The 22725-nt window shown below is 41.9% G+C and overlaps 1 protein-coding gene across 5 annotated transcripts in view; it reads right to left on the minus strand.

Annotated features, from left to right (window-relative positions):
• Window positions 1-330: 330 nt before the first annotated feature.
• pi4kaa (phosphatidylinositol 4-kinase, catalytic, alpha a) overlaps window positions 331-22725 on the minus strand; it is a 28398-nt gene continuing 6003 nt past the window's right edge. For 2 of the 5 annotated variants that reach the window (XM_034601335.1, XM_034601334.1), the window contains exons 11-54: window positions 22500-22691; window positions 22302-22402; window positions 19920-20049; window positions 19714-19843; window positions 18939-19034; window positions 18663-18846; window positions 18473-18573; window positions 18134-18302; window positions 17586-17636; window positions 17281-17389; window positions 17031-17167; window positions 16812-16945; window positions 16629-16711; window positions 16486-16556; window positions 16253-16377; window positions 15224-15305; window positions 14608-14691; window positions 14426-14515; window positions 14191-14310; window positions 13301-13393; window positions 12640-12796; window positions 12387-12514; window positions 12147-12305; window positions 11906-12057; window positions 11635-11742; window positions 11174-11301; window positions 10008-10160; window positions 8997-9076; window positions 8693-8892; window positions 7757-7844; window positions 7499-7666; window positions 7318-7371; window positions 7047-7167; window positions 6242-6371; window positions 6093-6163; window positions 5304-5376; window positions 5017-5197; window positions 4823-4927; window positions 4374-4499; window positions 3602-3722; window positions 3223-3382; window positions 3008-3097; window positions 2735-2818; window positions 331-2591 (exon numbers count right to left, since the gene is read on the minus strand). In XM_034601335.1, coding sequence (XP_034457226.1) covers window positions 2540-2591; window positions 2735-2818; window positions 3008-3097; window positions 3223-3382; window positions 3602-3722; window positions 4374-4499; window positions 4823-4927; window positions 5017-5197; window positions 5304-5376; window positions 6093-6163; window positions 6242-6371; window positions 7047-7167; window positions 7318-7371; window positions 7499-7666; window positions 7757-7844; window positions 8693-8892; window positions 8997-9076; window positions 10008-10160; window positions 11174-11301; window positions 11635-11742; window positions 11906-12057; window positions 12147-12305; window positions 12387-12514; window positions 12640-12796; window positions 13301-13393; window positions 14191-14310; window positions 14426-14515; window positions 14608-14691; window positions 15224-15305; window positions 16253-16377; window positions 16486-16556; window positions 16629-16711; window positions 16812-16945; window positions 17031-17167; window positions 17281-17389; window positions 17586-17636; window positions 18134-18302; window positions 18473-18573; window positions 18663-18846; window positions 18939-19034; window positions 19714-19843; window positions 19920-20049; window positions 22302-22402; window positions 22500-22691 — 5171 coding nt within the window. In that variant the 3' untranslated portion in view covers window positions 331-2539. Of the gene's footprint in view, window positions 2592-2734; window positions 2819-3007; window positions 3098-3222; window positions 3383-3601; window positions 3723-4373; window positions 4500-4822; window positions 4928-5016; window positions 5198-5303; window positions 5377-6092; window positions 6164-6241; window positions 6372-7046; window positions 7255-7296; window positions 7372-7498; window positions 7667-7756; window positions 7845-8692; window positions 8893-8996; window positions 9077-10007; window positions 10161-11080; window positions 11302-11634; window positions 11743-11905; window positions 12058-12146; window positions 12306-12386; window positions 12515-12639; window positions 12797-13300; window positions 13394-14190; window positions 14311-14425; window positions 14516-14607; window positions 14692-15223; window positions 15306-16252; window positions 16378-16485; window positions 16557-16628; window positions 16712-16811; window positions 16946-17030; window positions 17168-17280; window positions 17390-17585; window positions 17637-18133; window positions 18303-18472; window positions 18574-18662; window positions 18847-18938; window positions 19035-19713; window positions 19844-19919; window positions 20050-22301; window positions 22403-22499; window positions 22692-22725 lie in introns of those variants that run through there. The other 3 variants (XM_034601333.1, XM_034601332.1, XM_034601336.1) reach the window with 2 other exon arrangements.

Below are 22725 nucleotides of genomic sequence, written 5' to 3' on the forward strand. Positions count from 1 at the left end.
TTATGTAACTATGATGATGCTATTTGATCCCATAGACATCAATTGACCAGATATGGAAAAATATTACTGTTTAACATTAGCTCAGACTGCACCACCCCACCAGGAATCGAGACTCTGAAGAAGAGAGGAAGACAAAGTCAAAGTTTCCCTCCCACCACCATCTTGTCCTTTGTGTTACTGTTATAAATGATGTCTTTAATCGCAGGCCTTCTTATGATCTCAATTAATAAACGAATGAAAGGATAACACATTTTAAACAAAATACAATTCACTGTTGTCTGCTTAATTAGGTCCTGTTGTTTTATTAAGAAAGAAAACACACAAGTTGCCTTTAACTGATGAAATGTTTATACATTTAATCTGGATATCATGAATTTTCACAGAATAAAAGCTGTGAAATTCTTCTGTACTGGCAATGATGTTGCCACAAACTGAGCACACACACACACATGGACACACACACACAAACACACACACTCTTAGTCTGTGTAACAGTGGACATGTAGGGATGACGAAAACATTTAAAACAAGAGCAACATTAAAATCAACCCCATTAATAAAATGGCTTTGTCAATAATTGGTCAGAACAATAACAAAAGGTCTGTGTATACGAGTCATTAAAACAATGCACGTTAGTATATTCAAATATGTTGGGTTCACCCCTCAGGTACATAATGACAGTCAGTTATAGCTGCAACATAAAACACTTTATACACAATGATCAGGATGGTGCAATTACAGCAATTTCATTTGATGAACATAAAACACAAATACAGCATCAATATACACGATTATATTGCATAAAGTTATCTTTTGTCAAGTATTACTATAGTTTCTACCAAGGGTAGGAGAAATGGCTTTTAGGTATATTCATCAACTGCATCAGTAACAGCAAGATCATTCAACAAAAACCTGAACCCAAGAGGTTTGATCAAAGTCTCACGCTCACAGAGGAATGTTCCCAGGGTTACACATACTGTAAAGGGTGTGCAGACACATACGACACATGTATTCTGACACAGGACTAAATACTGTAAATCCCACTCTGTATCGGAGGCATGCAGGCTGTGGTGTAGAGCCCCTGTCTACCCTTTGTGCTTCTTTATCAAATCCTTCCATCTGGCCTTTTCTACTGCAGGAACTTAACGACCCGGAACTCTACTTGCAGCCATTGTTACAGCTTCTGCTTATATTTCCACTGTCCCCTCAACCCTGGAAGTCAATAGGGAGGGAATGCAAATTCTTTTTTTTTTGCTGTTTTTGCAAAATGGCAATTATTTAAAGGGGAGCTCCACAAATTGTGATGGCGATTCAGAAAGAACAGCCCTACATTAAAAGAGCACAGGGGGCTGTGGTGAGAGGGAACCAGTGTAACAATGACAATGCGATCCTGAACATCTGGGGTAAAACATTAATTCAAAGATGAAATAAAAGATTTAAAAAGCCCTATGAGACAAATTGTGATTTGTGAATATGGGCTATACAAATAAAATTTGATTGATTGATTGATTGATTGAAAAAAAGAAGTTTATAGTAGTTCAAACAGTTTCTATGAAGCCTTCACACAGAACAAAACCTAGGCGCTAAGTGCTCTTTATATAAGATAATACAAACTATTTAAGATTTAGGTGCCCTCTCATCTCTGCTGCATGCTACAGGGACATTAGCATAACATAACCTGTTCCATTGTTGTCTGTCCCACATGTACACCCACCTACCCAACAGTACAAACACACCACAGGGCTTTTCCTGGAGTCTCCTTCTCAGTGCTGTATCTAAAATGTTCCAGTTTGAAAACACAGTGGAAACACAAGGCAGAACCTGTTAACATCAAAATCCTACTGGTTCTTAAAAGTTAAAGTTCTGGGTTGCCGAGTTCCTGGAGTGACACGATGCCTCTGTAGAATAGATTCCACCTAAAAGCTGAAATGAGGAGGTGTGAAATGACTTTCGAGGGAAAGCATCAAAGCAACACAGTTAAAAGTTTTTTAAATCGTTGAATAATATGTTCTTACCATTTGATTATACAAGCTCCAAGTAAATCACGGAGGAAACAGCAGTGATCTTCTACAGTAAATGCTCTAATCACCTCTAATCAAAGTGCATAAAAGTGGATAACAGCATAGTAACAACAAAATGATATAACAATGAATGTGACAGCTGTATAGACTATAGACTATAAACATGGCTCCTGATATGGCCATCTTCCTCCTGCGTGGTAGTTCAGTTCATGTTTGACAAGTAACGAATGACAGCATCCGGAAGAAAATACTTAAAGGGTGATTCAAATACCTCTTTTGGTTAAAGTTGTACATTGCTCTTTATTCTCAAGTTAAATAAAGAACCGTTTTAAAACCCGGATGTACATTACAGAATCAGACAAATTACAATAAAATCGAAGAACACGGACCAAAGTGTCACGTTATTGTCTCTGCTCCCATTTAGAAGAGAGCAGAGTGGTATGCACATGACCTCGGTTTGCATTGCTTGTGTAGGGACGTTTGTGTTGGACGTACAGTGGAGGTCCGGTTGAAGGTCCTCAGTAAGGAATTTGGTTCTGGTAATACTGCAGCATGTCGTACGTTTTGCTCCTGTGGAAAACAAGTTCATGAAAGTCTATGAGTCAGAAGCTCATGTCTGTGTTATAGCTCACAACTGTGTTGACGTTTTGCACAGTGTTAATGTGCGATTAACAAATCAGCTGCAGAGAAGTGGGACTGAGTCTTTTTCTCACCTGCTACTGAGGAAACAGCTTTGGATGATTTTGATGATGAACGCTGCTGCTTCTTTCTCACTCATTTGTGGATTAAACCGTCCTCTGATTGAAAAAAATTTAAAAGGATACGCACACATTTAATATTTAAAGATGCATACATCTATTTTCTGGCCACATGGGGGCAGCAAGCAGATTCACAACATTTGTCTTCAATTGGACAAGCAGTCCCAATTGATGGGTTTAGAGATTTGTCCGAAGACAGAAAAACACACAACCTCTTTTTGAACTTACTTGAGGAGCTTAATGGTTTGTCCTCTGAAGCATGGTAGTCCAGTGTCCAGCATGAGGGTCACTAAAGAAACCACTGCATCCATGTAGGGTCTGTTTGTTCAAATGTACACAGAGCAAACAGTTCAACTCCAACATAAAGGACTATACATGGACTTCAAACTCTACACTACCAACAAAGACCATGGCTCAGGACCTTTAGGTTTGCGGTTACTTACCGTACGGCCAAATATCCTCTTACACACATCTCCATGAACCATTTGAACGGAGTGGCCTCCATCTTTCCTCCCATGATCATCACCATCTCATCTGTCAGCTTGATGTCTGGCTCCCAGCCCAGGTTCCCACCCGGTGAGCTCTCGAACATGAAGCCAAAGTCTGGAGCAAACAAGGTAAACACTGAGTGAAAATCTCTTCCACACTGTGAGCAAGGGCGGATAAATGTCTCCAGTGAATGAATACGAGTTTCATATTCACTACAGAAAGTCCGCTAAATTCTAAAAGACGTAGAAATATGATGGGACCAGCGTAAACCACAGACAAACTTTGCATTCTTTATACTGTATAGCTGTAAATACTGTACATATCATACTGTACCTATGTGGATGAGGTGGCCCTTGCTGTCCAGCATGATGTTGCCGTTGTGTCTGTCTTTGATTTGCAGCAGGAACAGCAGAAGACTGTAGGCGGCCATACTGCGAATAAAGTTATAGCGAGCCTGTAGAAAGAGGGGGAGGACACAGCTGACTGACATTCATAAAATTCACATGGACGCCACCTCAAGTCAGAATAACAACCCAGAAAGTCTAGGTAAAAACGTTTGGTACACAAGTTGCTGACATCATTACTTATAAACTAATGAACATAATTTTACTATCAGCTCTAAAATAGAAGCTTTTCATGTGAACTAGTCAAATGTTACACTTTTGTCACTTTAAAACTGTTTGTCTTTCTCTCACAAGCACCTAACCTAGCTCTGTGTTACTATGCAAATATTAGTGGAAGGTAACAAAGTGTTGTTTCAACGCTCTAAACTCACATTTAGAATCATGTAAATGCACAGTATGAGTCAGGAGGTCTTGTGGTGCCAGCAGTGATAACAACACGTAGTAACTCAGTAGCCTGGTTTTGTTTGAGGAAGGACGTGTCACATCAAGGTCGACAATGTTTAACAGATCTGTTATTGAATCCGCTCACGCCTTCTGGTCCTCTTTTTAAATTCTGTTTATCAAAACCGACACTTTTATAAGAAAAACTTTCCTCTGTCAACTCTGAACTAATCTCTGAAAACACATTTTATTAATGCCGGCCCGAACTTTAAATTTGAGAAACAGTTACAAAGGGTGAATAATGGTTAAAAGCTCCAAACCTTCTGGAAGGCGAGGGTGGATTCATCGCCATACTGGTTGCGGAAGTAATCGTACATCCCAAAGTCCGTCTGTCGGCCAAGTTGGTCACGAGACTTACAGTCTGGGATGCACTCAATCACGCCACACTGAGGAAAAGATAAACTAAATTAAAACTTAACATCCTAATTGTCTTTTTCAGTCATTAAGCACTAACCAGCGGACTTGTTGAGAAATGGAGATGTAACAACAGGGAGTAAACTGACAAAACGGCAGGAGCGATCAGACAAGTTCTAAACATGATCTCAGTTTATACCATTTATTGAAAACCCTTTAAATTGACGACTGTGTTGCAGATGTAGTTCTTGGCATTTTGTTCCCATGTTCCTATACAGTATCTTATCATTAGAACTGGAATAAGATAATGCAAGGGGAGAAAAGAGGTATAGAGTAATGGCATATGAAGTCCTACCCCTGGTGCAGTAGCCACTACTCTGTATGGAAAGACAAACAGATCTAGGCCCACCAGCTGGAAGATATTCTTAAAAAGCCCAATGATCTGCAGAGCGAGCATATCCTAAAGAGAGGAGAGAAACACAGCAGAGTCACAGGAGAAATCAAGAGTTTCCTCCCTTGACAAAAGGCATAAAAGAAAAAGTGTGGTACCTGTCTGCAGTCATCTCCCACTTTAAAGATGGCAGCTTGCCAGCAAACCCTGCGTGCCCCATCTGGATTGTCCTCTCCGTCTTCCACGGAGTCTGAGGGGCAGCGGAGACCCTCCTTCTCCAGTTCAGTCACCCCGCACCGTTTTACCTTGAACTTGGCCAGGTAGGGCGCCTTGGCAGCGCTGTGATGATGGAAAACACACTCACATGAGACAGAGGATACTGGGCATGAATTGATACTGACCCACAGTTATTAGCAAAATCACATGACTTCAAATCTGTTATTACCTCTGCATGGGTGTTCCAGATTTGTAGTCAATGTCCAGCACTATAGCTTCAGGGTTACTGGGAAGGTAACAGCCTAGAAAAAACACAGATAGAAGCAGACATTCTGCTGTATTTTTTGTTTCATAGCAGCAAATATTTACACATTCAAACTTCAATAACTGGTGAATAGAGCAAGGCAGACAGAAGTTTTGAGAATGTCAAAATATCCTTTCCATGTGGAATAACTTCAACATATACAGGGAAAAACTATTTTATATCAGATAAGTAGTAGGAAAACGAGTTATATATGATCTCGATACATTTATTCACTGTAAATCTTTAATTTGAGAAACTGAAGAACAGATTAATCCAACTGATGAAGAATATTACTGAAAAGATATTAAAGCTAAAGAGCAGTGCAGGTACTCTATCAGAACCTCCACAAGTTGTTCTATTTAGGGATAAATGTATCACACCACCAAGGCTTGCTAAAGCAGAGTGTGGCCTCTCAGTAACAGCTTTAACTGGAAAATAGCCAGGGTGAATAATGTCCAAAGCAAAACTAGCAACATTTTGCAAAACTAAAATTAATCAAAAATTGTATGCATCGTCTAATGAGAGGATTTGAGGTATTAGTTCAGGGATAACAGAGAGAATTGTCTTTTTTGTTCACATACAGTGGAAGTCGACTAAAGGCTTTTCTGTGGCTTGTAATAAAATATTACGTATTTTTTTATATTGTATTATGTAAAAAGAGCTCATATTTGTTTTAAATCATCTATCCAGACGTACAATGGACCAGCATGTTACCTGCTTGGACTTTGATAGCTGACAGTGCTTTGAGACAGGCTCGCTTTCTCTCCTCTCCCTTTGGAACCGGCCTGAAAAAATACAAATTCATCAGGGTTAACATTCCAGTAAAACGTCTCCCTCAGAGAGATGGCACAGAATGTACTGACTTGATAATAGCGGACACGTTGGTGAACTTGTTGAAGAAGTCAAACTCTCTCTGGTAGAAGTCTTTGGCCGGACCCGACAGAGAACCTGTGATCTCCTCCACCATCTGCTCCAACAGCTCCCCGATGTCGGCTACACAGACACGTTAATGAGCAAGTCAGTGTGATAACATCACCCTAATATGATTTCATTAAGTTCTAATGAGGCAGAACAATCTAACTACACATGAATAATAAAAACAGCCAGAAATACACTGCTGGGAGGAAGACGATTGATAATAAGCCATATCTGAATGAATGAATAACTCGTGCAGAAAACGACCTCAATCGATTTCTGCGAGTTGTGTATAATGATCTTTATAATATGCTGAGCTGAGATCCTTACTGCTTTGGTTAAAAAGGAAGAAACCATTGCAGGGTCACTCACTGCTTACGCTGTTGAAAATCATTCTCTATTCAGAGTTAGGGACACAAACCTGCACGTTGAAACCATCTGCAGAGTTTTCATTATAGGTTGTGGATCAAAAGTATTTTACAATACATTTGCTCTGCAGTTTAACATTTTGGCAACTGGAGGAAACCACTACTGCTGAAAAAGTAAAAAAAACTCTATCACATGTTTTTAGTACAAGTACTTTTTTGTCTAATTTTGGCTGGTAGATTGTGGAGAGCATTCCCAGGAAACACTAGGATCTTTATTCCCAGTATTCAACCACAGTTGCATCCTGAAACCAGGTTGTCTACCACAGCTAGTCTCACTAACTATTGAAGCCTGAGGAGCTCCATCCAATCTCAGGTATCTACTCACGATCTTTGTGGTGTGCCTCTTCATCCAAGAAAATGTTGGTCTTCATGTTCCAGATGAACTGGTGGGCAAGAAGCTGAGATGTCTGTGCCGCCCACAGGATGTACTCCCTCACGTAACCCATCTGAGCAGAAGCAGAGGTGATTTACAATTGCTTATCAATATCTAGTTTACTTAAGCAGTAACGCGAAAAGGGAAGAATACTGTCAATCTTGCAGCTTATCTCAAATCACACTTGGCACAATTCTTTCACCTTTGTGGTAAGTATGTTTACCTTATCATAACGGAGAGCCTGTACAATTTGAGGAATGTAGAACAAGATGGCATCCTAAAAGGAGACAACAAATGTATGAAACATCAAGCTGGCAATGCTGCTGTTGCTCCAGCACACAGGAAAAAAATGAATCCCTCTAAACTGATGCCAAGATGCAAGAGTGGGTGGCCGTGTGACTTACTGGAGGAAAGGAGCGCAGCACCTTAACCCCATACTGAGCAGTTAGAGGATGAGGAGGGTACATGCTGCTGAAGTAGGACAGGCCCGTGGGCGGGTCCGCTGGGGCCCAACATAGGATATGGCTCAGCTCAGGAGAGTCAGCATCGATGGTGTGCCACGTCACCAGGAACTGGTCAAATACACACAATAAAACCATATTTATTCACACATTTACAGCATTTGGAGGCATTTAGAGCCTCACAAGACCGAGTGCTCTCACCTTGACAGCCTCAGGTACATCACTGACAGCTCCAGGGTCAAGTCTCACCAGCCTGGTCACTTCAGCAACAATGGCGTCATTCTTAAACCTGGCAAAATCAAGCCATTAAAAACAAGCTTAGTAAATAATTTACAGTGTGAGATGTGAAGGAGAAACTTTTTTCTCTGTGGAGATTATTTGTGCACCTAAAGTATATTTTGAAATAACTCACTAGACAGTATATATTCAATCTGCCCTGTGTAATTTACTTAAACAACAAAATATAGAAGCTGTGTTTTATTGTTTTCTAATAATTTTTCTGCAGTAGCTCAGTTTTCTTGTTCTCTGCCTTTGTCGGCACATTGTTGTAGATCTTTTGGTGCATTGCTGCCTCCTGTGGATCAGTGAAGCACTGCTTTCCCACTGCTGGAAAATGGTTGGAAAGACGCATAAAGGCCAGTGACTGTTTAACAGATCACAGGGTATAGGTTCCTTTTTTGAATATCTTTTACTTCAGCCTCTTGAAACTCAATGCATCCAGTGTTGAATACAAAGATGCTGGCCGGACAATTTACTGTAGGCCACTCAACTCACTCACTTACTCTTCTCTCACTAAGATTCCCATCTCTCTCCGTCATCAAATAAAGGCAAAAGATCAAATAATACTGTTAAATTAAAAATCACTTGTTGCTGTCACAGTTAAACAAAACCTACTCGCAATTTCAATAAGTCAAAATCACTGCCTTGGAACTACAGAATTTTTTTAAATTCTATAACCCTGATTAACATAATCGTGTAGTTTCATGAAAAACTTGGTTTTTGAATTAAGCTCCGTAAAATAATGGATACAGATAGACAGACATATTGGACACAATATCCCCCATGTCTATGCCTCTCACATCGCTAATTCCAGTCTCTTTTTGGGAAAGGTAACATAGAAACTGAGAGAGTGTTAACCTTGTTGGTAACTGCATAGCCAGGTAAGGTGCGATATTCCAGGCCAGGTTGACGTTGTCCTTCCACTGTTTCTCAGTGAGACTGATGTATTTGGACCTCCAGTTGGCGATGCTGGTCTCCACTGACTGCTCTGTGGCAATCGCCAGTTCTTGAGTGGAGAGCGGGTTGTACCATGTGGTCAACCGCTCGATCTCACTGGCCTGGAAAGACAGGGCGACACAGACGGAGAGGTGGAGGGAACAGAGTGTGAAGAATGGGTGATGATATGTGGAGTCCAAACAAGAAAATGATCATTTGCACTCACCAGTAAGGCCAGCAGCAGAGTCCTGCGCTTCATGTAGTATTTGTGAAGCTGTGTCCCTCTGTTACTCTTCTTGGACTGGCCTAAGTGGAGAAGAGTTAAATGGTAAATAGTCTGTATTTATATAGCACTTTTACCCATTCACACACACATTCATACAGTGAATCTATGCATCTATGGCGACACGTTTTTCTACGAGAGGGCCATTCGAGGGTTCAGCACCTTGCCCAAGGACACTTCAGCATGCAGATGAGGAAGACTGGGATCGAACCACCGACCTTCTGGTTGGATGACGACCGCTCTAGCCCTCAGCCACATATGCATTGCTTTCTGTAGTTGCATTCTCTTGGAAGTTTATCAAGAGAGGACTTGCTCTGCCTGTTATTCTGGGTTCTAAACTGAGTGAAGACAAGTAACCAGCGTGCATTTCACACCAGCCGATGGTGCTGATGAACCAGGATCACAACCACAACTGTGATATTGTGACTACTGAGCTTAGTCATTAAATGTTTTGATTTAGAATTTTTTTTGATTTATCAAACTAAATCAAATCTGCTTAGATGTTTTCAGAGAGCTAGCATGACAACTATAGATAGCGGTTTTATCTCAACAGCCCTTATGTAATTTACCAGTAGCACTGATCTGTCAATTTCACCATCTAGTCTTATATTCTAAAATGATTACACCTCGCTTTTGCAGGATAAATACAGAGTCACTGTCAAGAGTCTAAATATAATATTTTTCATAGTTTATCTAAGCTTAAGTTAAGGCTCATTGTTTCATGGAGCTTTACATCTGAATAGGTTGGCTGCTGCAGTTGGAAGTGACACTGATTGGAGTGGTGAGACTCTTTTTAAAAAAGAAAAAGAAACTGTGACTTTTGTAGAGGTGATGAGAAATCCAGGGTCGAGTAATATTTCCCAATACAAATATTTATTATAGCAGCTGACTCTGCACTGGCAAAGCCCTGTTGTCTCTGATTGCTATGGTTAATGTGCTGAATCTATGTGGTACCTGATTTCTTGGATGTGGTGGACATGCCACTGGACAACGGGTAGGTGTTGATCCATCCCTGGCTGCTCTGGGAGCGAGAGCTGGAGTCCACACTGCTCCTGAGGTCAGCGGCGTTCATCACCGACAGACTGTTCAAGGACGGATCCTGATTATCTGTTTACACACAAATACGTTCAGTATGGACAAGACACAAGCACCTCTCTCTCTCTCTCTCTCTCTCTCTCTCTCTCTCTCTCTCTCTCTCTCTCTCTCTCTCTCTCTCTCTCTCTCTCTCTCTCTCTCTCTCTCTCTCTCTCATTTGTAAAATCATACACAATTCTAACACACATCAAATCACCCTTAATCCATATTATGAAAGAGCAGATAATGATATGATCGATGATGATGGAGAATCTGAAGAGATGAGCTGTATCAGTTAGTCCCCTGCTGTTGTGATGGTCATGCATTAGCAGGGAAATAACGGAGGATTTACATGGTAGGTAGAAGTTGCCTTGAAACACCGATACTGGGTCAGATATTATTTTATCTTGTAAATACGAGGGTGATGTGGGGACAAGCAGTTGATTAATCTGATCCAGGATCTGTGATTAGAGCACTCGTCTACCTGAAGCAGTTCGATGTGTATGAGAATGAGACCGTGTCTTTTCTCGGGGTCGTCGGGTATGAAGAGGAGTGGATTTTCTGGGGTGGAAGAAAACATTTTTTTCACCTTGTAGTTTCTTCTTTTGAGGCCAAATTGGTCAGTCTAGGAGAGGGGCAGACGGGTGGGCTGACATGATGAATAATCATGCATTTTAACGCAGTTGACAAATTTGGGCTTTTTTCCTCAGAGCTGCCTAACATTAAAAGGTAAAAACTAACACATTGATTGTAATAGGAAAAGGAATGAGAAATTGCAAGAGTGAGAAAATAGAGGAGAGTTGGGGGAAAAAACAAAGAAGATCTAGGTTCGTATATCAGATAGATACCAGGATCTATCAGCAGCATAATGAGGATAAAAAGCGTCAAATCTGACACGCGTCAAAGCATGCCCCTGCTGCGGTGCAGTCCGTACTCCACCGCTTTAGGCTTACTTAATAGAGATATCGGAGAAGTGCTGGACACGATAAGCGATCCAAATATCCCGGCAGAGAGCGTACTTGGGGCTGGGGTAGTGCCAAGCTCACCGGGTGGGACCAAGTGGCACGCTGCCAGGTACTTCTTGTCGGACAAGATGCTGGCGTAGAAACGGATGATGATACTGATATCCTCGCGGAGACGCTTGTCACCTTGGGTGGGAAACTTAGGAGACACGCTGGAGAGACAGAAAATGGAGCGACAGTTATGACATTTATCTGAAATTATATTTTTCTAATCTACAACAATAATTTTATACTCTATCAAGCAAGGTTCCAGTTTCTTTAAATGTGAGGGTCTTTTATTTCCTACTATTGTGAATTCAAGCTCTTTAGGTTTGGTCTGTTGTTTTGGACAAAATATGGAATATGAAGAAATCACCTCCCGCGACAGATAAGTCACAGGCTTTTTTTTGTTTTTGAAGAGACTAGAATTGTATCCGTCTCACTGAAAAAAATAGTAGACAAATGAATGATGCATGTAAATTTAAAATCGTTGAGTGTGTAAGTACCTGAAGTAATCAAAGGCTGTGGAGTAGATCTTCTCTCGGAGCACATTCCTTATGGTTGAGTTGGTGACAACGTCAGAGTGAAGCATAGCCAGACCCAGAGTCAGCAGCCTGAATAATGAGGAATATGCGGAATATGAGTACAGCGCAATAAACACACATACTTTTTTTTAACAAAAGCATGTTTCAACTGACATTAAATGACACCGAGCTTCCAGGAGTCTAAGTACTGTAATCAAGAAGAGAATATATGATTTCTTACAACTTTGCATACCTGAAACGGGGTCCAATAGCAGCTACATGGCGGTTGAGGCTGCTCTTAGCCCCGCCTACGTTGAGAGACAGTGAGCGCTGAAGTAAACTGCAGAATATCTCCACTTGATCTGCGCTGGAATATTTAGCTATCTCAAACCTCTGCACTAGAAACTAGAGGAGAAGAGGCAGATAAAAGAGTAAGTAAAAGTGGAGAAGGCGAAGACGAAAAATAACCCAAAACAGCAAGACTTTTGTCCGACCTCGATCCATATGTTGTGAGGGGTAACGTCTGGAGGGCAGGGGACAGGCTGACTCTCCTCTGATGCAGCCAGGGGATCAGCCTCCACCTGCGCGTCTGAAAACAATCCCATCTTCAGCTCCACTGTCATCTGCCACGCTCCCGCCATTTCTCGCATAAACTGGAGAGGAGATCGATAGTATGTTTACAATGCCAATACACACACGCGAAATAAACCTAAACATAAATCACTGCTACGAACCGGTACTTCCACTCCCACACGTGCTGCCAGCAGCCACTCCCAGCAAGCAATAGCTGTTTCCATGCCATGCTCCGTAAACATCTTGAGAGGGGACCAGCAGAGGTGGTGCAGGAGCAGAGGGTCACACTCTAGGGACCAAACATTAAAAAAAGCAAACAGATAGTAAATTCAGAGGATATCTAAGAGAAAGACCTGAATGTTACAATCTCATGTGTGACAGCAGTTAAGACAACCACAGAGGAAAAAGTCAGACCTTTGCTGCTGATGAGTAATGCAGCCAGTTTGAACATGGCCTCTGTGAAGGCCTCAGGCTGCGCAGAGTCCAGAGCCTCTCCCATCTGCTTGATCATCAGCCGGCTCAGATCGGACTTTCCCTTAACTGCCTGGGCGAAGTGGATCATACCTGATACCTGCAAGAGGAAGAATGCATAAAAAAAATGTATTTATTATATATCAAGCAGAGAATCCGACACTATGACAAAAAGTTTTGTCCACTAGACAATTGTCCGATGACAAAACAGCTGTTCTTTAGCAGCCACAGTTCTAGAATACACATCTGCAGGTCAGTTAGATGATAAAAAGGCTACAAGGCTGTACCATTTTGTTGCATCTAGCTTTCTCTATGATCACTTATTTTAAATGTCAATATGGCACATCACTGTTTATGTATTAACTGTATGTTTACTCTATCGAACATACAAAACAATATCATGAAATATTGACTTGGTCAGCAATTATCAGCCACGATCAAATCACTGTTTCATACTAGCTCAGAGGTCATACAACAGATGAAAGACTTTGGCTGTATCAGGGCCCAGTATAGATGATCACATAGAGGTGAGGGAGCTGTAATGTGATGCTGCCAGACCCAGTCATCATTGGCCATAACAACTGGTATGTTTAAGTGGTTTTACCTCTCCAGCGTATCTGTTCCTGAGGTTGAGGGAGGCCATGAAGTTCGAGTAGTCCTTCTTCACACAGGCTGGCCTCTCAGTCAGCTGAGTGGTCTAGAGGTAAAAGGGAAGAATTAAATGAAGTTTGTGACATTGTCTGAAACCTACACTGGTAAAAACTCAATTACATAAAATGTTTGCTGATGTATTCTGGCTAAAATTAATCTGTTCTTGAGCCTGTGTTTTTCTTGACCCACAACAACGATCTTATCCTGGTAACCACAACTCTGAGTCTCATATTGTTGGAGAAAATTCTGTATACATTTATTCTTTGCTCAGATCAAAAGCCTCCGATGACTAAGATGTATAATGATGTCAGAGTTGGACTGATAACCAGTGATTTACTAAACCAATAAAAACCCGTGATCTAATGCCAAAATTCACTAAAGGAAATATGACACCATTAGATTCGGGACGAATCAAAAGTTGTGAACTAGAAAGGAGTTGGGGAAAGCCACCTCCTGATTGGTTGAACGGGCAACAGCAGAGACAGGGATGAGCTTATAACCAGAAGGTTTGAAGCTCAGTCTTCAGTTGGGCTTCGGGGCCAGCTCGGGTTTATCACTTGTAAAAGAATAAATTCTACTGGATTGAACTTTGACCATCTCCAGTTAACAATTGAAGACTCCAGTAGCAATAGAGTATACGTGTTGGTCTAGTCTTAGAATCTCGGCCAGTATTCTCCAACAATATCAGATTTAAATTAGCGATTAGAAATACATTCCAACAATGAAGTGACATTTAGTCAAACTAAATTACTTTTCAGTCTGATTATCAGGCTCTACCACTACAAACAAATGCAAGCATTAATAGGCTTTAGCACATTAAAAAGAATCTGGATCATGACCCACCCCCAGAGTTGTGCTGTGTCGGTTATAACCAGCAAAGTGCAGGATGCTCTCAGTGGCCATGGCCAGGCCTGTGTGCTGGGAGAGACCCGACACCCAGTTCTGATATTTGTTCAGATACTCCTGAAAGACACCATGTAAAGTACAGCAGGTTAAAAACTAACTTTTTAAAAATTATTTGAATCTGTGAAAGTGTTTTGTATTTTACAGAAACACACTGTTTCGAAGTAAACGATACCTGTAGATGGGATTTGGTCACAGATGGAGCCCACTTCATAGCCTCTTTAAGGATCTCCCCACAGCGAGCAGCGAAATCCTTCACTATGCTCTGCAGGTAAACATACCATACGTTATATAAGTGTGACAAAAGAGACACGTGATTGACACTGTAATTACTAATTCTGTCTAAAATAGCATTACCTCTCTGGCTTCATACGTATCTGGGACGGTGATTCTGTAAGGCGTGTCTGGAATGTCGTAATAGGGTTGATCTTTGTGAATGTCCTGTAATGCAGCATAAACAATTACTAACTATTAAGTAATAATGTAACTGTTTAAGAGAGCCAGACAGTTATGGATTTTTGGGGGTCGATTCCAATTCCGATATAAGGGAGTAAAAAAAATGTCAATACTGATACATGAAACAACGTCAGTGATATTGTTATTAAAACTTACAAAGAAACGTAACTGAGGTTTGATATTATACAGTTTAACCGTAAACTTTATTATAAATAGCTATGAGTATAAAGAAAACACGAATACAACCAAATATATCGACATTGAAAATAAAAAAAAGAAATCAACACAAATGCACATTTTCTTTTGCATTTTTCATTCTGTAAAATAAAAGTTTTCACATCGTTGCATATCGGGAAAAAAACTCTGAAACCAATATGTCTGTAAAAGGCTCATATCAGCAAGGTTTTACACAGTAAATAAATCTGTCAGACTCTACTGTATACACATAAATTATTACAAATATAAAGAAAGGGAAAAAGAATAATGTTTAAGTATACTCTCAGCAAGCATTACTTACTGCACTGAGCGAGAGAGAAAGTGTCTGCAGGATGTCCAACATGGTCTTCAGCACTCGGCCACTCCATAACAAGTGGGGGAAACTGAGGAGAGAGAAAACACTGTTGACACGACTGTGTATGAACCTGCATTTTAAACTATTCATAAAAGAGTCTGTATTATTCTGAGTAACTAGGCATGTGCGTCAGTTAAGGGCGATATATCGAAGATACTCGATGTATCGCGGCTTGTTCCACGTGCGATGTATAAAATGACTATATCGAGACCATTGAGCATAAATTGTCACGTGAATGTTTTAAGCAGTCAGCATGAAATTCTCTTTGAGTTTCGCTTGTCTCTTCTCATGGCCCTCTTACAGTAACCTGCTCACTCCCCCGCCCATCCAGAAAACTCTCCTGCGCGAATGCGTATTTTTGTATCAGGAGAGGAGGGAAGAGAGCGTGGAGAGAAAGAAAGAAAGTGAAGAGTCCCAGCGAGTTGACAAGAGTTCAGAGACGGTTATTGACAGTTTGTTCATGTTCTTTGTGAACGCTGAACCGGACTAATCAGTTTACAAATGATGTGTGAATGACACTGTGTTCACACTGTTTACACATACACACTCACACAGGCCCCGGGGCTCTGCCCCCACTCACTCCGCTACACAGTGATGCGAGGCTCGTTCACGTGAAGAAGCCGATTAGTGAGTTTGTTGAAGAACAGTGGAAACAAACAGTGAAAACACAGAGTTTCCTCTATGATCCACAGCTGCTCAATGATCAGAAGGCAAGCCCCGACATTTATATTCGACTCGAAACAAGGTTTTAAGTCTAAATGTCCGCTGATATCTTCCAACGAGGTACATTCAGGGACCGTCGGAAATGCTAAGGTCCAATAGCTTAGCCACTTCATGTGGACTTTTATGAATATAACATTTGTACAGTGATTTCAAAATATCGAGATATATATCGTGTATCACAATATAGCCTAAAAATATTGCGATATATGCATGAGGCCATATCGCCAAGACCTAGCGTCGGTGCACTCTCACGTTTCAGCCAGGCCGGACAAATATTTGTCAGCCACTCTGCGGATCCTCTTGTGGATGTGGTTGAAGTTGACCAAGAGAAACTGAGCATGGCGTTCGAGCTCCTCCTCATGGGCTTTGGTCTTTGCCTGAGAATATGACACATTCATTAAGATACACATTGTTATGAAACACAGGGTCAGATATGTGATCTTGATGGGATGTGAGTTTTACACAAGTGAAAACATCTCTCTTACCTTATCAGCCATCATATGCAGGAAGACCTCAAAAACCTTGTCACTAACAGCAATCACACACTGCATCATGCCTGGAAGGGATTTAATTAATATTAATAAACAAGTAACAACATGAGTTTCATTTCTTTTTGGCTTCTGCTTACCAGATTTATCCTTCTGTATTGCTCTGTCTTCGAAGTATCGAAACATGACCTGAAAACGATCAGAGTCCGGAGAATGCAGCATCCTGACAATTGTTGAGAAACACAACAGCATAAAGGTTAAACTCACAATCACTGAACAGTCACAAAAGGTAATGTATACTAATAGACATCATGCTCATTTACCTCATGTACTCCAGTCTGTAAACTGACAGCAAATATGTCGACATGGCAAAGTCCAATTTGTTGATGAGTGCAGCCACCTCAGGAGGAGGATCCAGAAGGTTGATGATGGTACTTCGCAAATCGTTCAGCTCCGCCTAAAGTTCAACAGTGGACCACAAACTAGAGTCAGAAGATGCACTGCGAGTGTGTTTGGACATGCATGTGAGTGTGTTCTCATACTGGGGTGACGGTGTCATTCTTCAGTGCAGAGTTGTACTGCAGCTCTGAGCGTAAAGGTTCTCCACTGGGAAACGTGAGCAATGGGGATTTGGTCGCAATCTCACAAACTCCTTCGTACCACTCCTCTGGCCACAGACCTGACGATTCCAAAAGGAGCAAAGGATGTGTTTGGATTTTCTAACACACATGTTAATTTAATATTGCTGTTGGAACAGATGAACACAATTATCAGTGAGAAAGCTCTTTGTACCTGAACCCTCCACCGCAAATCCCATGACAACAGAGTAGAGCCAGAAGTCCCTGAAGAGCTTCTGCAGACGTGGCTTTGCTTCCATGATCGGTGGCAACCTCTTAGTCAGCTAACACCAGAAGAACAGAGATAATAGATCTCTGAGTAAAAAAAGATCCATCTTCATGACAGACAAATATTAAGGTAGAAGTCCATACAGTGGCGGATACAAATTATACATTACCGGACAAAATCTGATTGCGAATAAAGGTAAAGAAGCCACTGTGATGCAAGATAAAAATGCTGTAAATATCCAAACCACTTACGACTGCAATAACTGGAACCAGGACACCAAGATTTCCGGCACTGCTCGATGCCTGGAGAGACAAAGGAGTCAAGCACAATTTAAATAGAAACTGGAATGGAACACTCACACTATCAGAGGAAAAAAAGAATTCTGAATGTAGAAAAGACGTCAAATGACTTTACACTCATTATCACACATATTTACAGCAAGATTACTCAAACTGCATTTTGTAGAATAAAATCTGTGTTAAGTCAGACAAAAATTATGATAGACCAAACTATCAAAAAAAAACTATCTCCCCAACATTCTTCAGTAGACTGTCCCTCATCTTCATCACAGGAAGAGGTGATCTCTCAGAAGTCAAATCAAGATCATATTATGTTCATATGTTATCAAACAATTGATTAGATCTAGATACGAGAGCAGGAAGTTAAATGAGCACATGAAATTTCGTACTTGAAATACAGAAAACCTGTGTGTGTGTGTGTGTGTGTGTGTGTGTGTGTGTGTGTGTGTGTGTGTGTGTGTGTGTGTGTGTGTGTGTGTGTGTGTGTGTGTGTGTCATACCTTCAGAGCTGGACCTTTGTCTGACGCTCTCTCGCTGGCCCTCTTCCCCTCTAGGCCCAGTTGCACAAAAAGCTCCAGCAGGTTGACCAGCAGTTCATCGACCATCTGTTCAGCCTGAACGTTCGCTGCTATGTTACCCAGAGCATTTATCACAGCCAGGGAACAGTGTCTATATCGACGTGAGGGAACATTTCATTTACTACATGTTCAGGACAAACAGTGAATGGATCTGTGGTCTATGAGCAGGAACATGTTGTTATTATATTATTTTAAATATATTATTACATTTTATGTGGCACTTTCTCAACAACTCTAAAGAAATGTAAGTGTTGTAGTCACCTGTATCCATGGTCCTTGTAGTCTTTGTTAGAATACACCATGGAACTGGCCTTGACACTGATCTGCTGGAACAAATTCCACACCTCCTGGTAGATGTATTGCTAAGAAGAAAAGAAGGAGAAAAAATGTTATTTGTGTTTTAAAACAGGGGATTAAATCAGCTGCAACTGACAGAGATATCAATATTTACATTGCCTGTGATGACCATGCAGCCAAGCTGGTCTATGATGAGCACATCAAGCTGGGAGGGGGGCTGACAGAACTTCTGCTGTAGGATCTGAAGGATGGGCTGCATAACCTTGGGGGTGTCCCGCAAGGCCACGGAAATGTGACCCAAAGCCCTGATGGTGTGGTCGGGGATCAAGTGGGCATCCCTGGGGAAGAGAGGGGCGAGGGCGTTAATACTTCAGTCAAATGAGGACCTTTCATTGTCATCGAAGTCAGAAGAACAGGATGCTTGACTTACTTGTCATTTTCCTGAGAGATGTAGAGACGGTTAGACAGGCTGGCGAGGAAAGCTTCAACGAGGATTTTGTCCATTGTCTGTCCTGCTTTCAGGCACCTACAGAGGGAGATGTTGTAGAGAAAAGGCTAAGGCTACATTCACGCCACTACATTTTAGTTTTAAAACACATCACTGCTATGTTTGCACCTGCTGTCCACAAAACTCAAGAGTTTTCAATCCATAAAAACAGAAACTTCTGGAGACTCTGCTGACACCATTTTAGTTAAAACTCGCTAAATGTTTTAGTCTGGATGGGCAGAATCTTAGACCTTTGGAAACAATGACACAATCAACTGCCTTCCCTTCCTGATTGGGTCTCATCAGTAACGACTTGACAACCAAAGCATTGCTAACACTTACTTTCAGTAACAGTTCCGTCCCTTCATTAGTTCTAGAATGAAAATCCTTGCTATTACTGTCCACCATTGCTTTTCCTGGTTTTTGGTATTTTCTGCTACTAAACTGCAGAGTAAAGAATCTTCTCCCTGTTCACACTGGCAAGCACATGCTCAGTGTACGTGAATGGTCATATGAGTTAAATGTTTAAATGTGTGTTAGAATGGACAGAGATTATTTCTAAAAAAGAGCTAAAACATTCGTCTGAGCGGAGACTGTTAGTTTTAAAGTGTTGTTCTAAAAATGTAATGTATGAGTACAGATGTAACCTATTTCGACACTAGTGTGTGTTTGTGAGTGTGTGCATATGCTGTAGAAGTGTGTAGGTGGGTTTGTTCACCTGCATATGTTATCTATGGAGATGTCCCGTAGCTGCTCGTACATAGAGGGCTGGCTCTTCTTGCTAGAGTTGGTGCTGAGGGTTGACTGGGAGTGTTCGTTCGTCACATGGATCTTTATGTCGCCACCCCCTTTGGAAAATCATAATTTTGTAAGAAAAAAAATGCAGTTCAGTGATGGCGCTTAGTGTCCTGGGTGTTCTGTTACCTGGCGTGTACTGGCTGTGGTACTTGTACAACTTCACCAAAACAGGAGAGGGCACCACCAAAAAGTCTCTCAGTGACATGGTGACAGAATGAGCCACCACAGGGAAGCGCTCACACAAACGACCCAAGCCCTGAACATAAACACAAAACAAACAGATTCATGACTCTTTGTGATCTCACTTCCCCATCCAATATGCAAATAAAAACATTTCTCATTTCTAAGATTACATGCAGTGTTCCCTTTCAGTCACTTCCCTCGGTACAACACATAATGGGACATTACTTCTTTCAGTGACCATCTCTCAGTGCATTCGTACTGACCCCTTCCCTTTTTTTTCCCCCATTACAACACATAATGTCTATGTGTTGTACAGCGTGTCCTGACTGAAGCGTCGTTCTTTAGTTCTTACGCGCTTCACGTACTGCTAGTTAGCTCAGATTTTCAGGCTACTGCCAGCTCGAAGTTAGCTTAACTGCTCTTGTTGGTGTTAGCCATCAGTGCCTTAACTGGAAAGTGTGGCTGCCCATGGAACGCTTATTTTGAGTTTTCAATTCTGACTACGAGTTTGGGATGAGAAACAAGCCTAAAGAAGTCTTCTGTTCGCCCCTGTCCTCAGGGGTGCGGCTTCTCCCTGCATGAGAAGGACCAGCATGAAGCACTGCATCCTATTCTGGGCCTGCGATTGTTGAACAAATATCTCAGAACTAATGAGTTCAAGATGCTACCACTCAGGCAGCTGTTGAACGCGGTTAGCCTGGGGATTGGTTTGCAACAATCAATCTCACAGACGCTTACTTCCATGTAGCGATACACCTGGAGCAGTTTCTCAGGTTTTATTTCGAAGACACGGCACGTCACTCGGCGGAGCAGTTAACGCTACTTCTGTTGCACATTCAAAGTCTCGGTTTTTCTGTGAATCATCAGAAAGGCTTGTCAACTCAGAGTCAGCAGTTTTTGTTCTTTGGGCTGGAAATTTGCTCCGTTTCCAGCTGGGCACCTCTGGCAGAGCAATTTGGCTGCATTTCACCGCTGCCTCGCACAATTTCCGTTGGGACTGACTGTTTTGCCAGACGATTTTACAACTATCGGCATGATGGTGTCAATGATCGCTGTGGGGCCCTTAAGGTCTGTTACACGTAAGAGCCTTTCAGCGCTGGACTCAATCTCACCAGCTATGCACACCATGTCACCTTCACAGGAGGCTGATGATGACACCTTCCTGCATGTCAGCTCTTCTCCCATGGAGGGAACCCAGCCTTCTGTGCCAGTGCTCCCCCATAAGGAGGGTGTTTCTTCGCAAAGTGGTGGCCACAGATGCTTACCTGAAAGGGTGGGGCGCTCTATGCGATTGCGAGGCGGTGGGAGGTGTCTGTTCGTCGGCTCAATGCCAACTGCACATCAACCAGCTGGAGCTACTAGCTCACAAGACCTTGTCCTGTCTTGTGACAGGTGACCATGTTCTGATCAGGTAAGACAACACAATGGTTGTCTCTTACATAAACAGACGGGAGGGAGACTCGAGACTGTTCCCTGAAGGAGAGGAACGAGGTACAACACTTGCCTGCCCTGCTGGGCTCGGTTAAGGGCGGCTGTCAAACTGAAGAAGGACGGAGTTGACGGACGTTTATATGTGCGGGCGGGGCCTCACATACAAAATCACATGTCAGCTGCCTTAAATAGAAGTGTCTTCAGTCAAGACACACGCAAGGGTGTGATATCCCATTCATTATGTGTTATACCTCGTTCCTCTCCTACAGGGAACAGAAGTTATAGTCATAACACATCGTTTTTTTAAACCGACGGGAGGAAGTAATGAGCTTCCTGTGTCTGTAGTCTGCAGGAAAGAAGAAGAAATCAACCAAACACAGACTGTCTATTCCGTGATGTGTTCCAGGCAAACTAAAATCACCCAAATTGTTAGGCGTACCCGTCATATATCTCTATGTGCCTTTTTGAATTGAAGACGTCGTGAACAAAGTCAGCTTACAGAATTTGAGAACCAACTAAATGAGCAGAGTATGTACTTTCATTACACAGTGGATGTCAGCTGAATCAGTGTGAGTAGGTGTGGGAACACATTTGCGGTCACATTGATAAAAGAATGTGGCTACATCTGTCCCAGACCACCTCTGAATGTTTTCTAAATGATCGCATCTCAAATGCATCCTCAATGCACCTTGGATGCACTCGCACCTGCACTTAGTGCTGTCCACATGTGAATGGATCATTCAAGATACTATATGAACAAATAATCTATCTGTGCAAACAGTTTCGAGTTTCATGCATATGTTTCTTTACCATCCTTTTTTGAGGTTCTTAAATTGTTAAATGGCAAGAAAAGAAAGGAGGGGGATAAAACAAAGACCAGCATTAAACTGTTACCTGTAAGCAGCAAATGAGGAGGGGCATGTGAGCGATGATGACCTTACTGGATGTCTTAGACTGCAGCTTCTCTGATAGTTTGGTGCAAAGGATCTCAGCTCCTGGTGAATCAGGAGAATTCAGAGATTAAGAAGAGAAACTTTGCAGAGGCAATTTCTCAGACACATAACATCCTGTGTGAATGAGCCACAGTCTCACCCTGCTCCTCAGTAACAGCCCACACCATGAGGTCCACACAGGCAGCGTTGGCCTGACAGCGCAGTTTGAGTGGACTCAATTCACTTTGGAGGTACTCGACATCATGCAGGATCCTCTGCAGCTCCGACTGGCTGCTGCTGAACTGCTCCAGCACAAAATCATGGACCTCCTTCACATAGTCTGTCTGCAGATCTGGTGAACACAGAAAATATATCATCATTTCTAT

This window comes from Hippoglossus hippoglossus, chromosome 12 (genome assembly GCF_009819705.1).
Source record: "Hippoglossus hippoglossus isolate fHipHip1 chromosome 12, fHipHip1.pri, whole genome shotgun sequence".
NCBI lineage: Eukaryota > Metazoa > Chordata > Actinopteri > Pleuronectiformes > Pleuronectidae > Hippoglossus > Hippoglossus hippoglossus.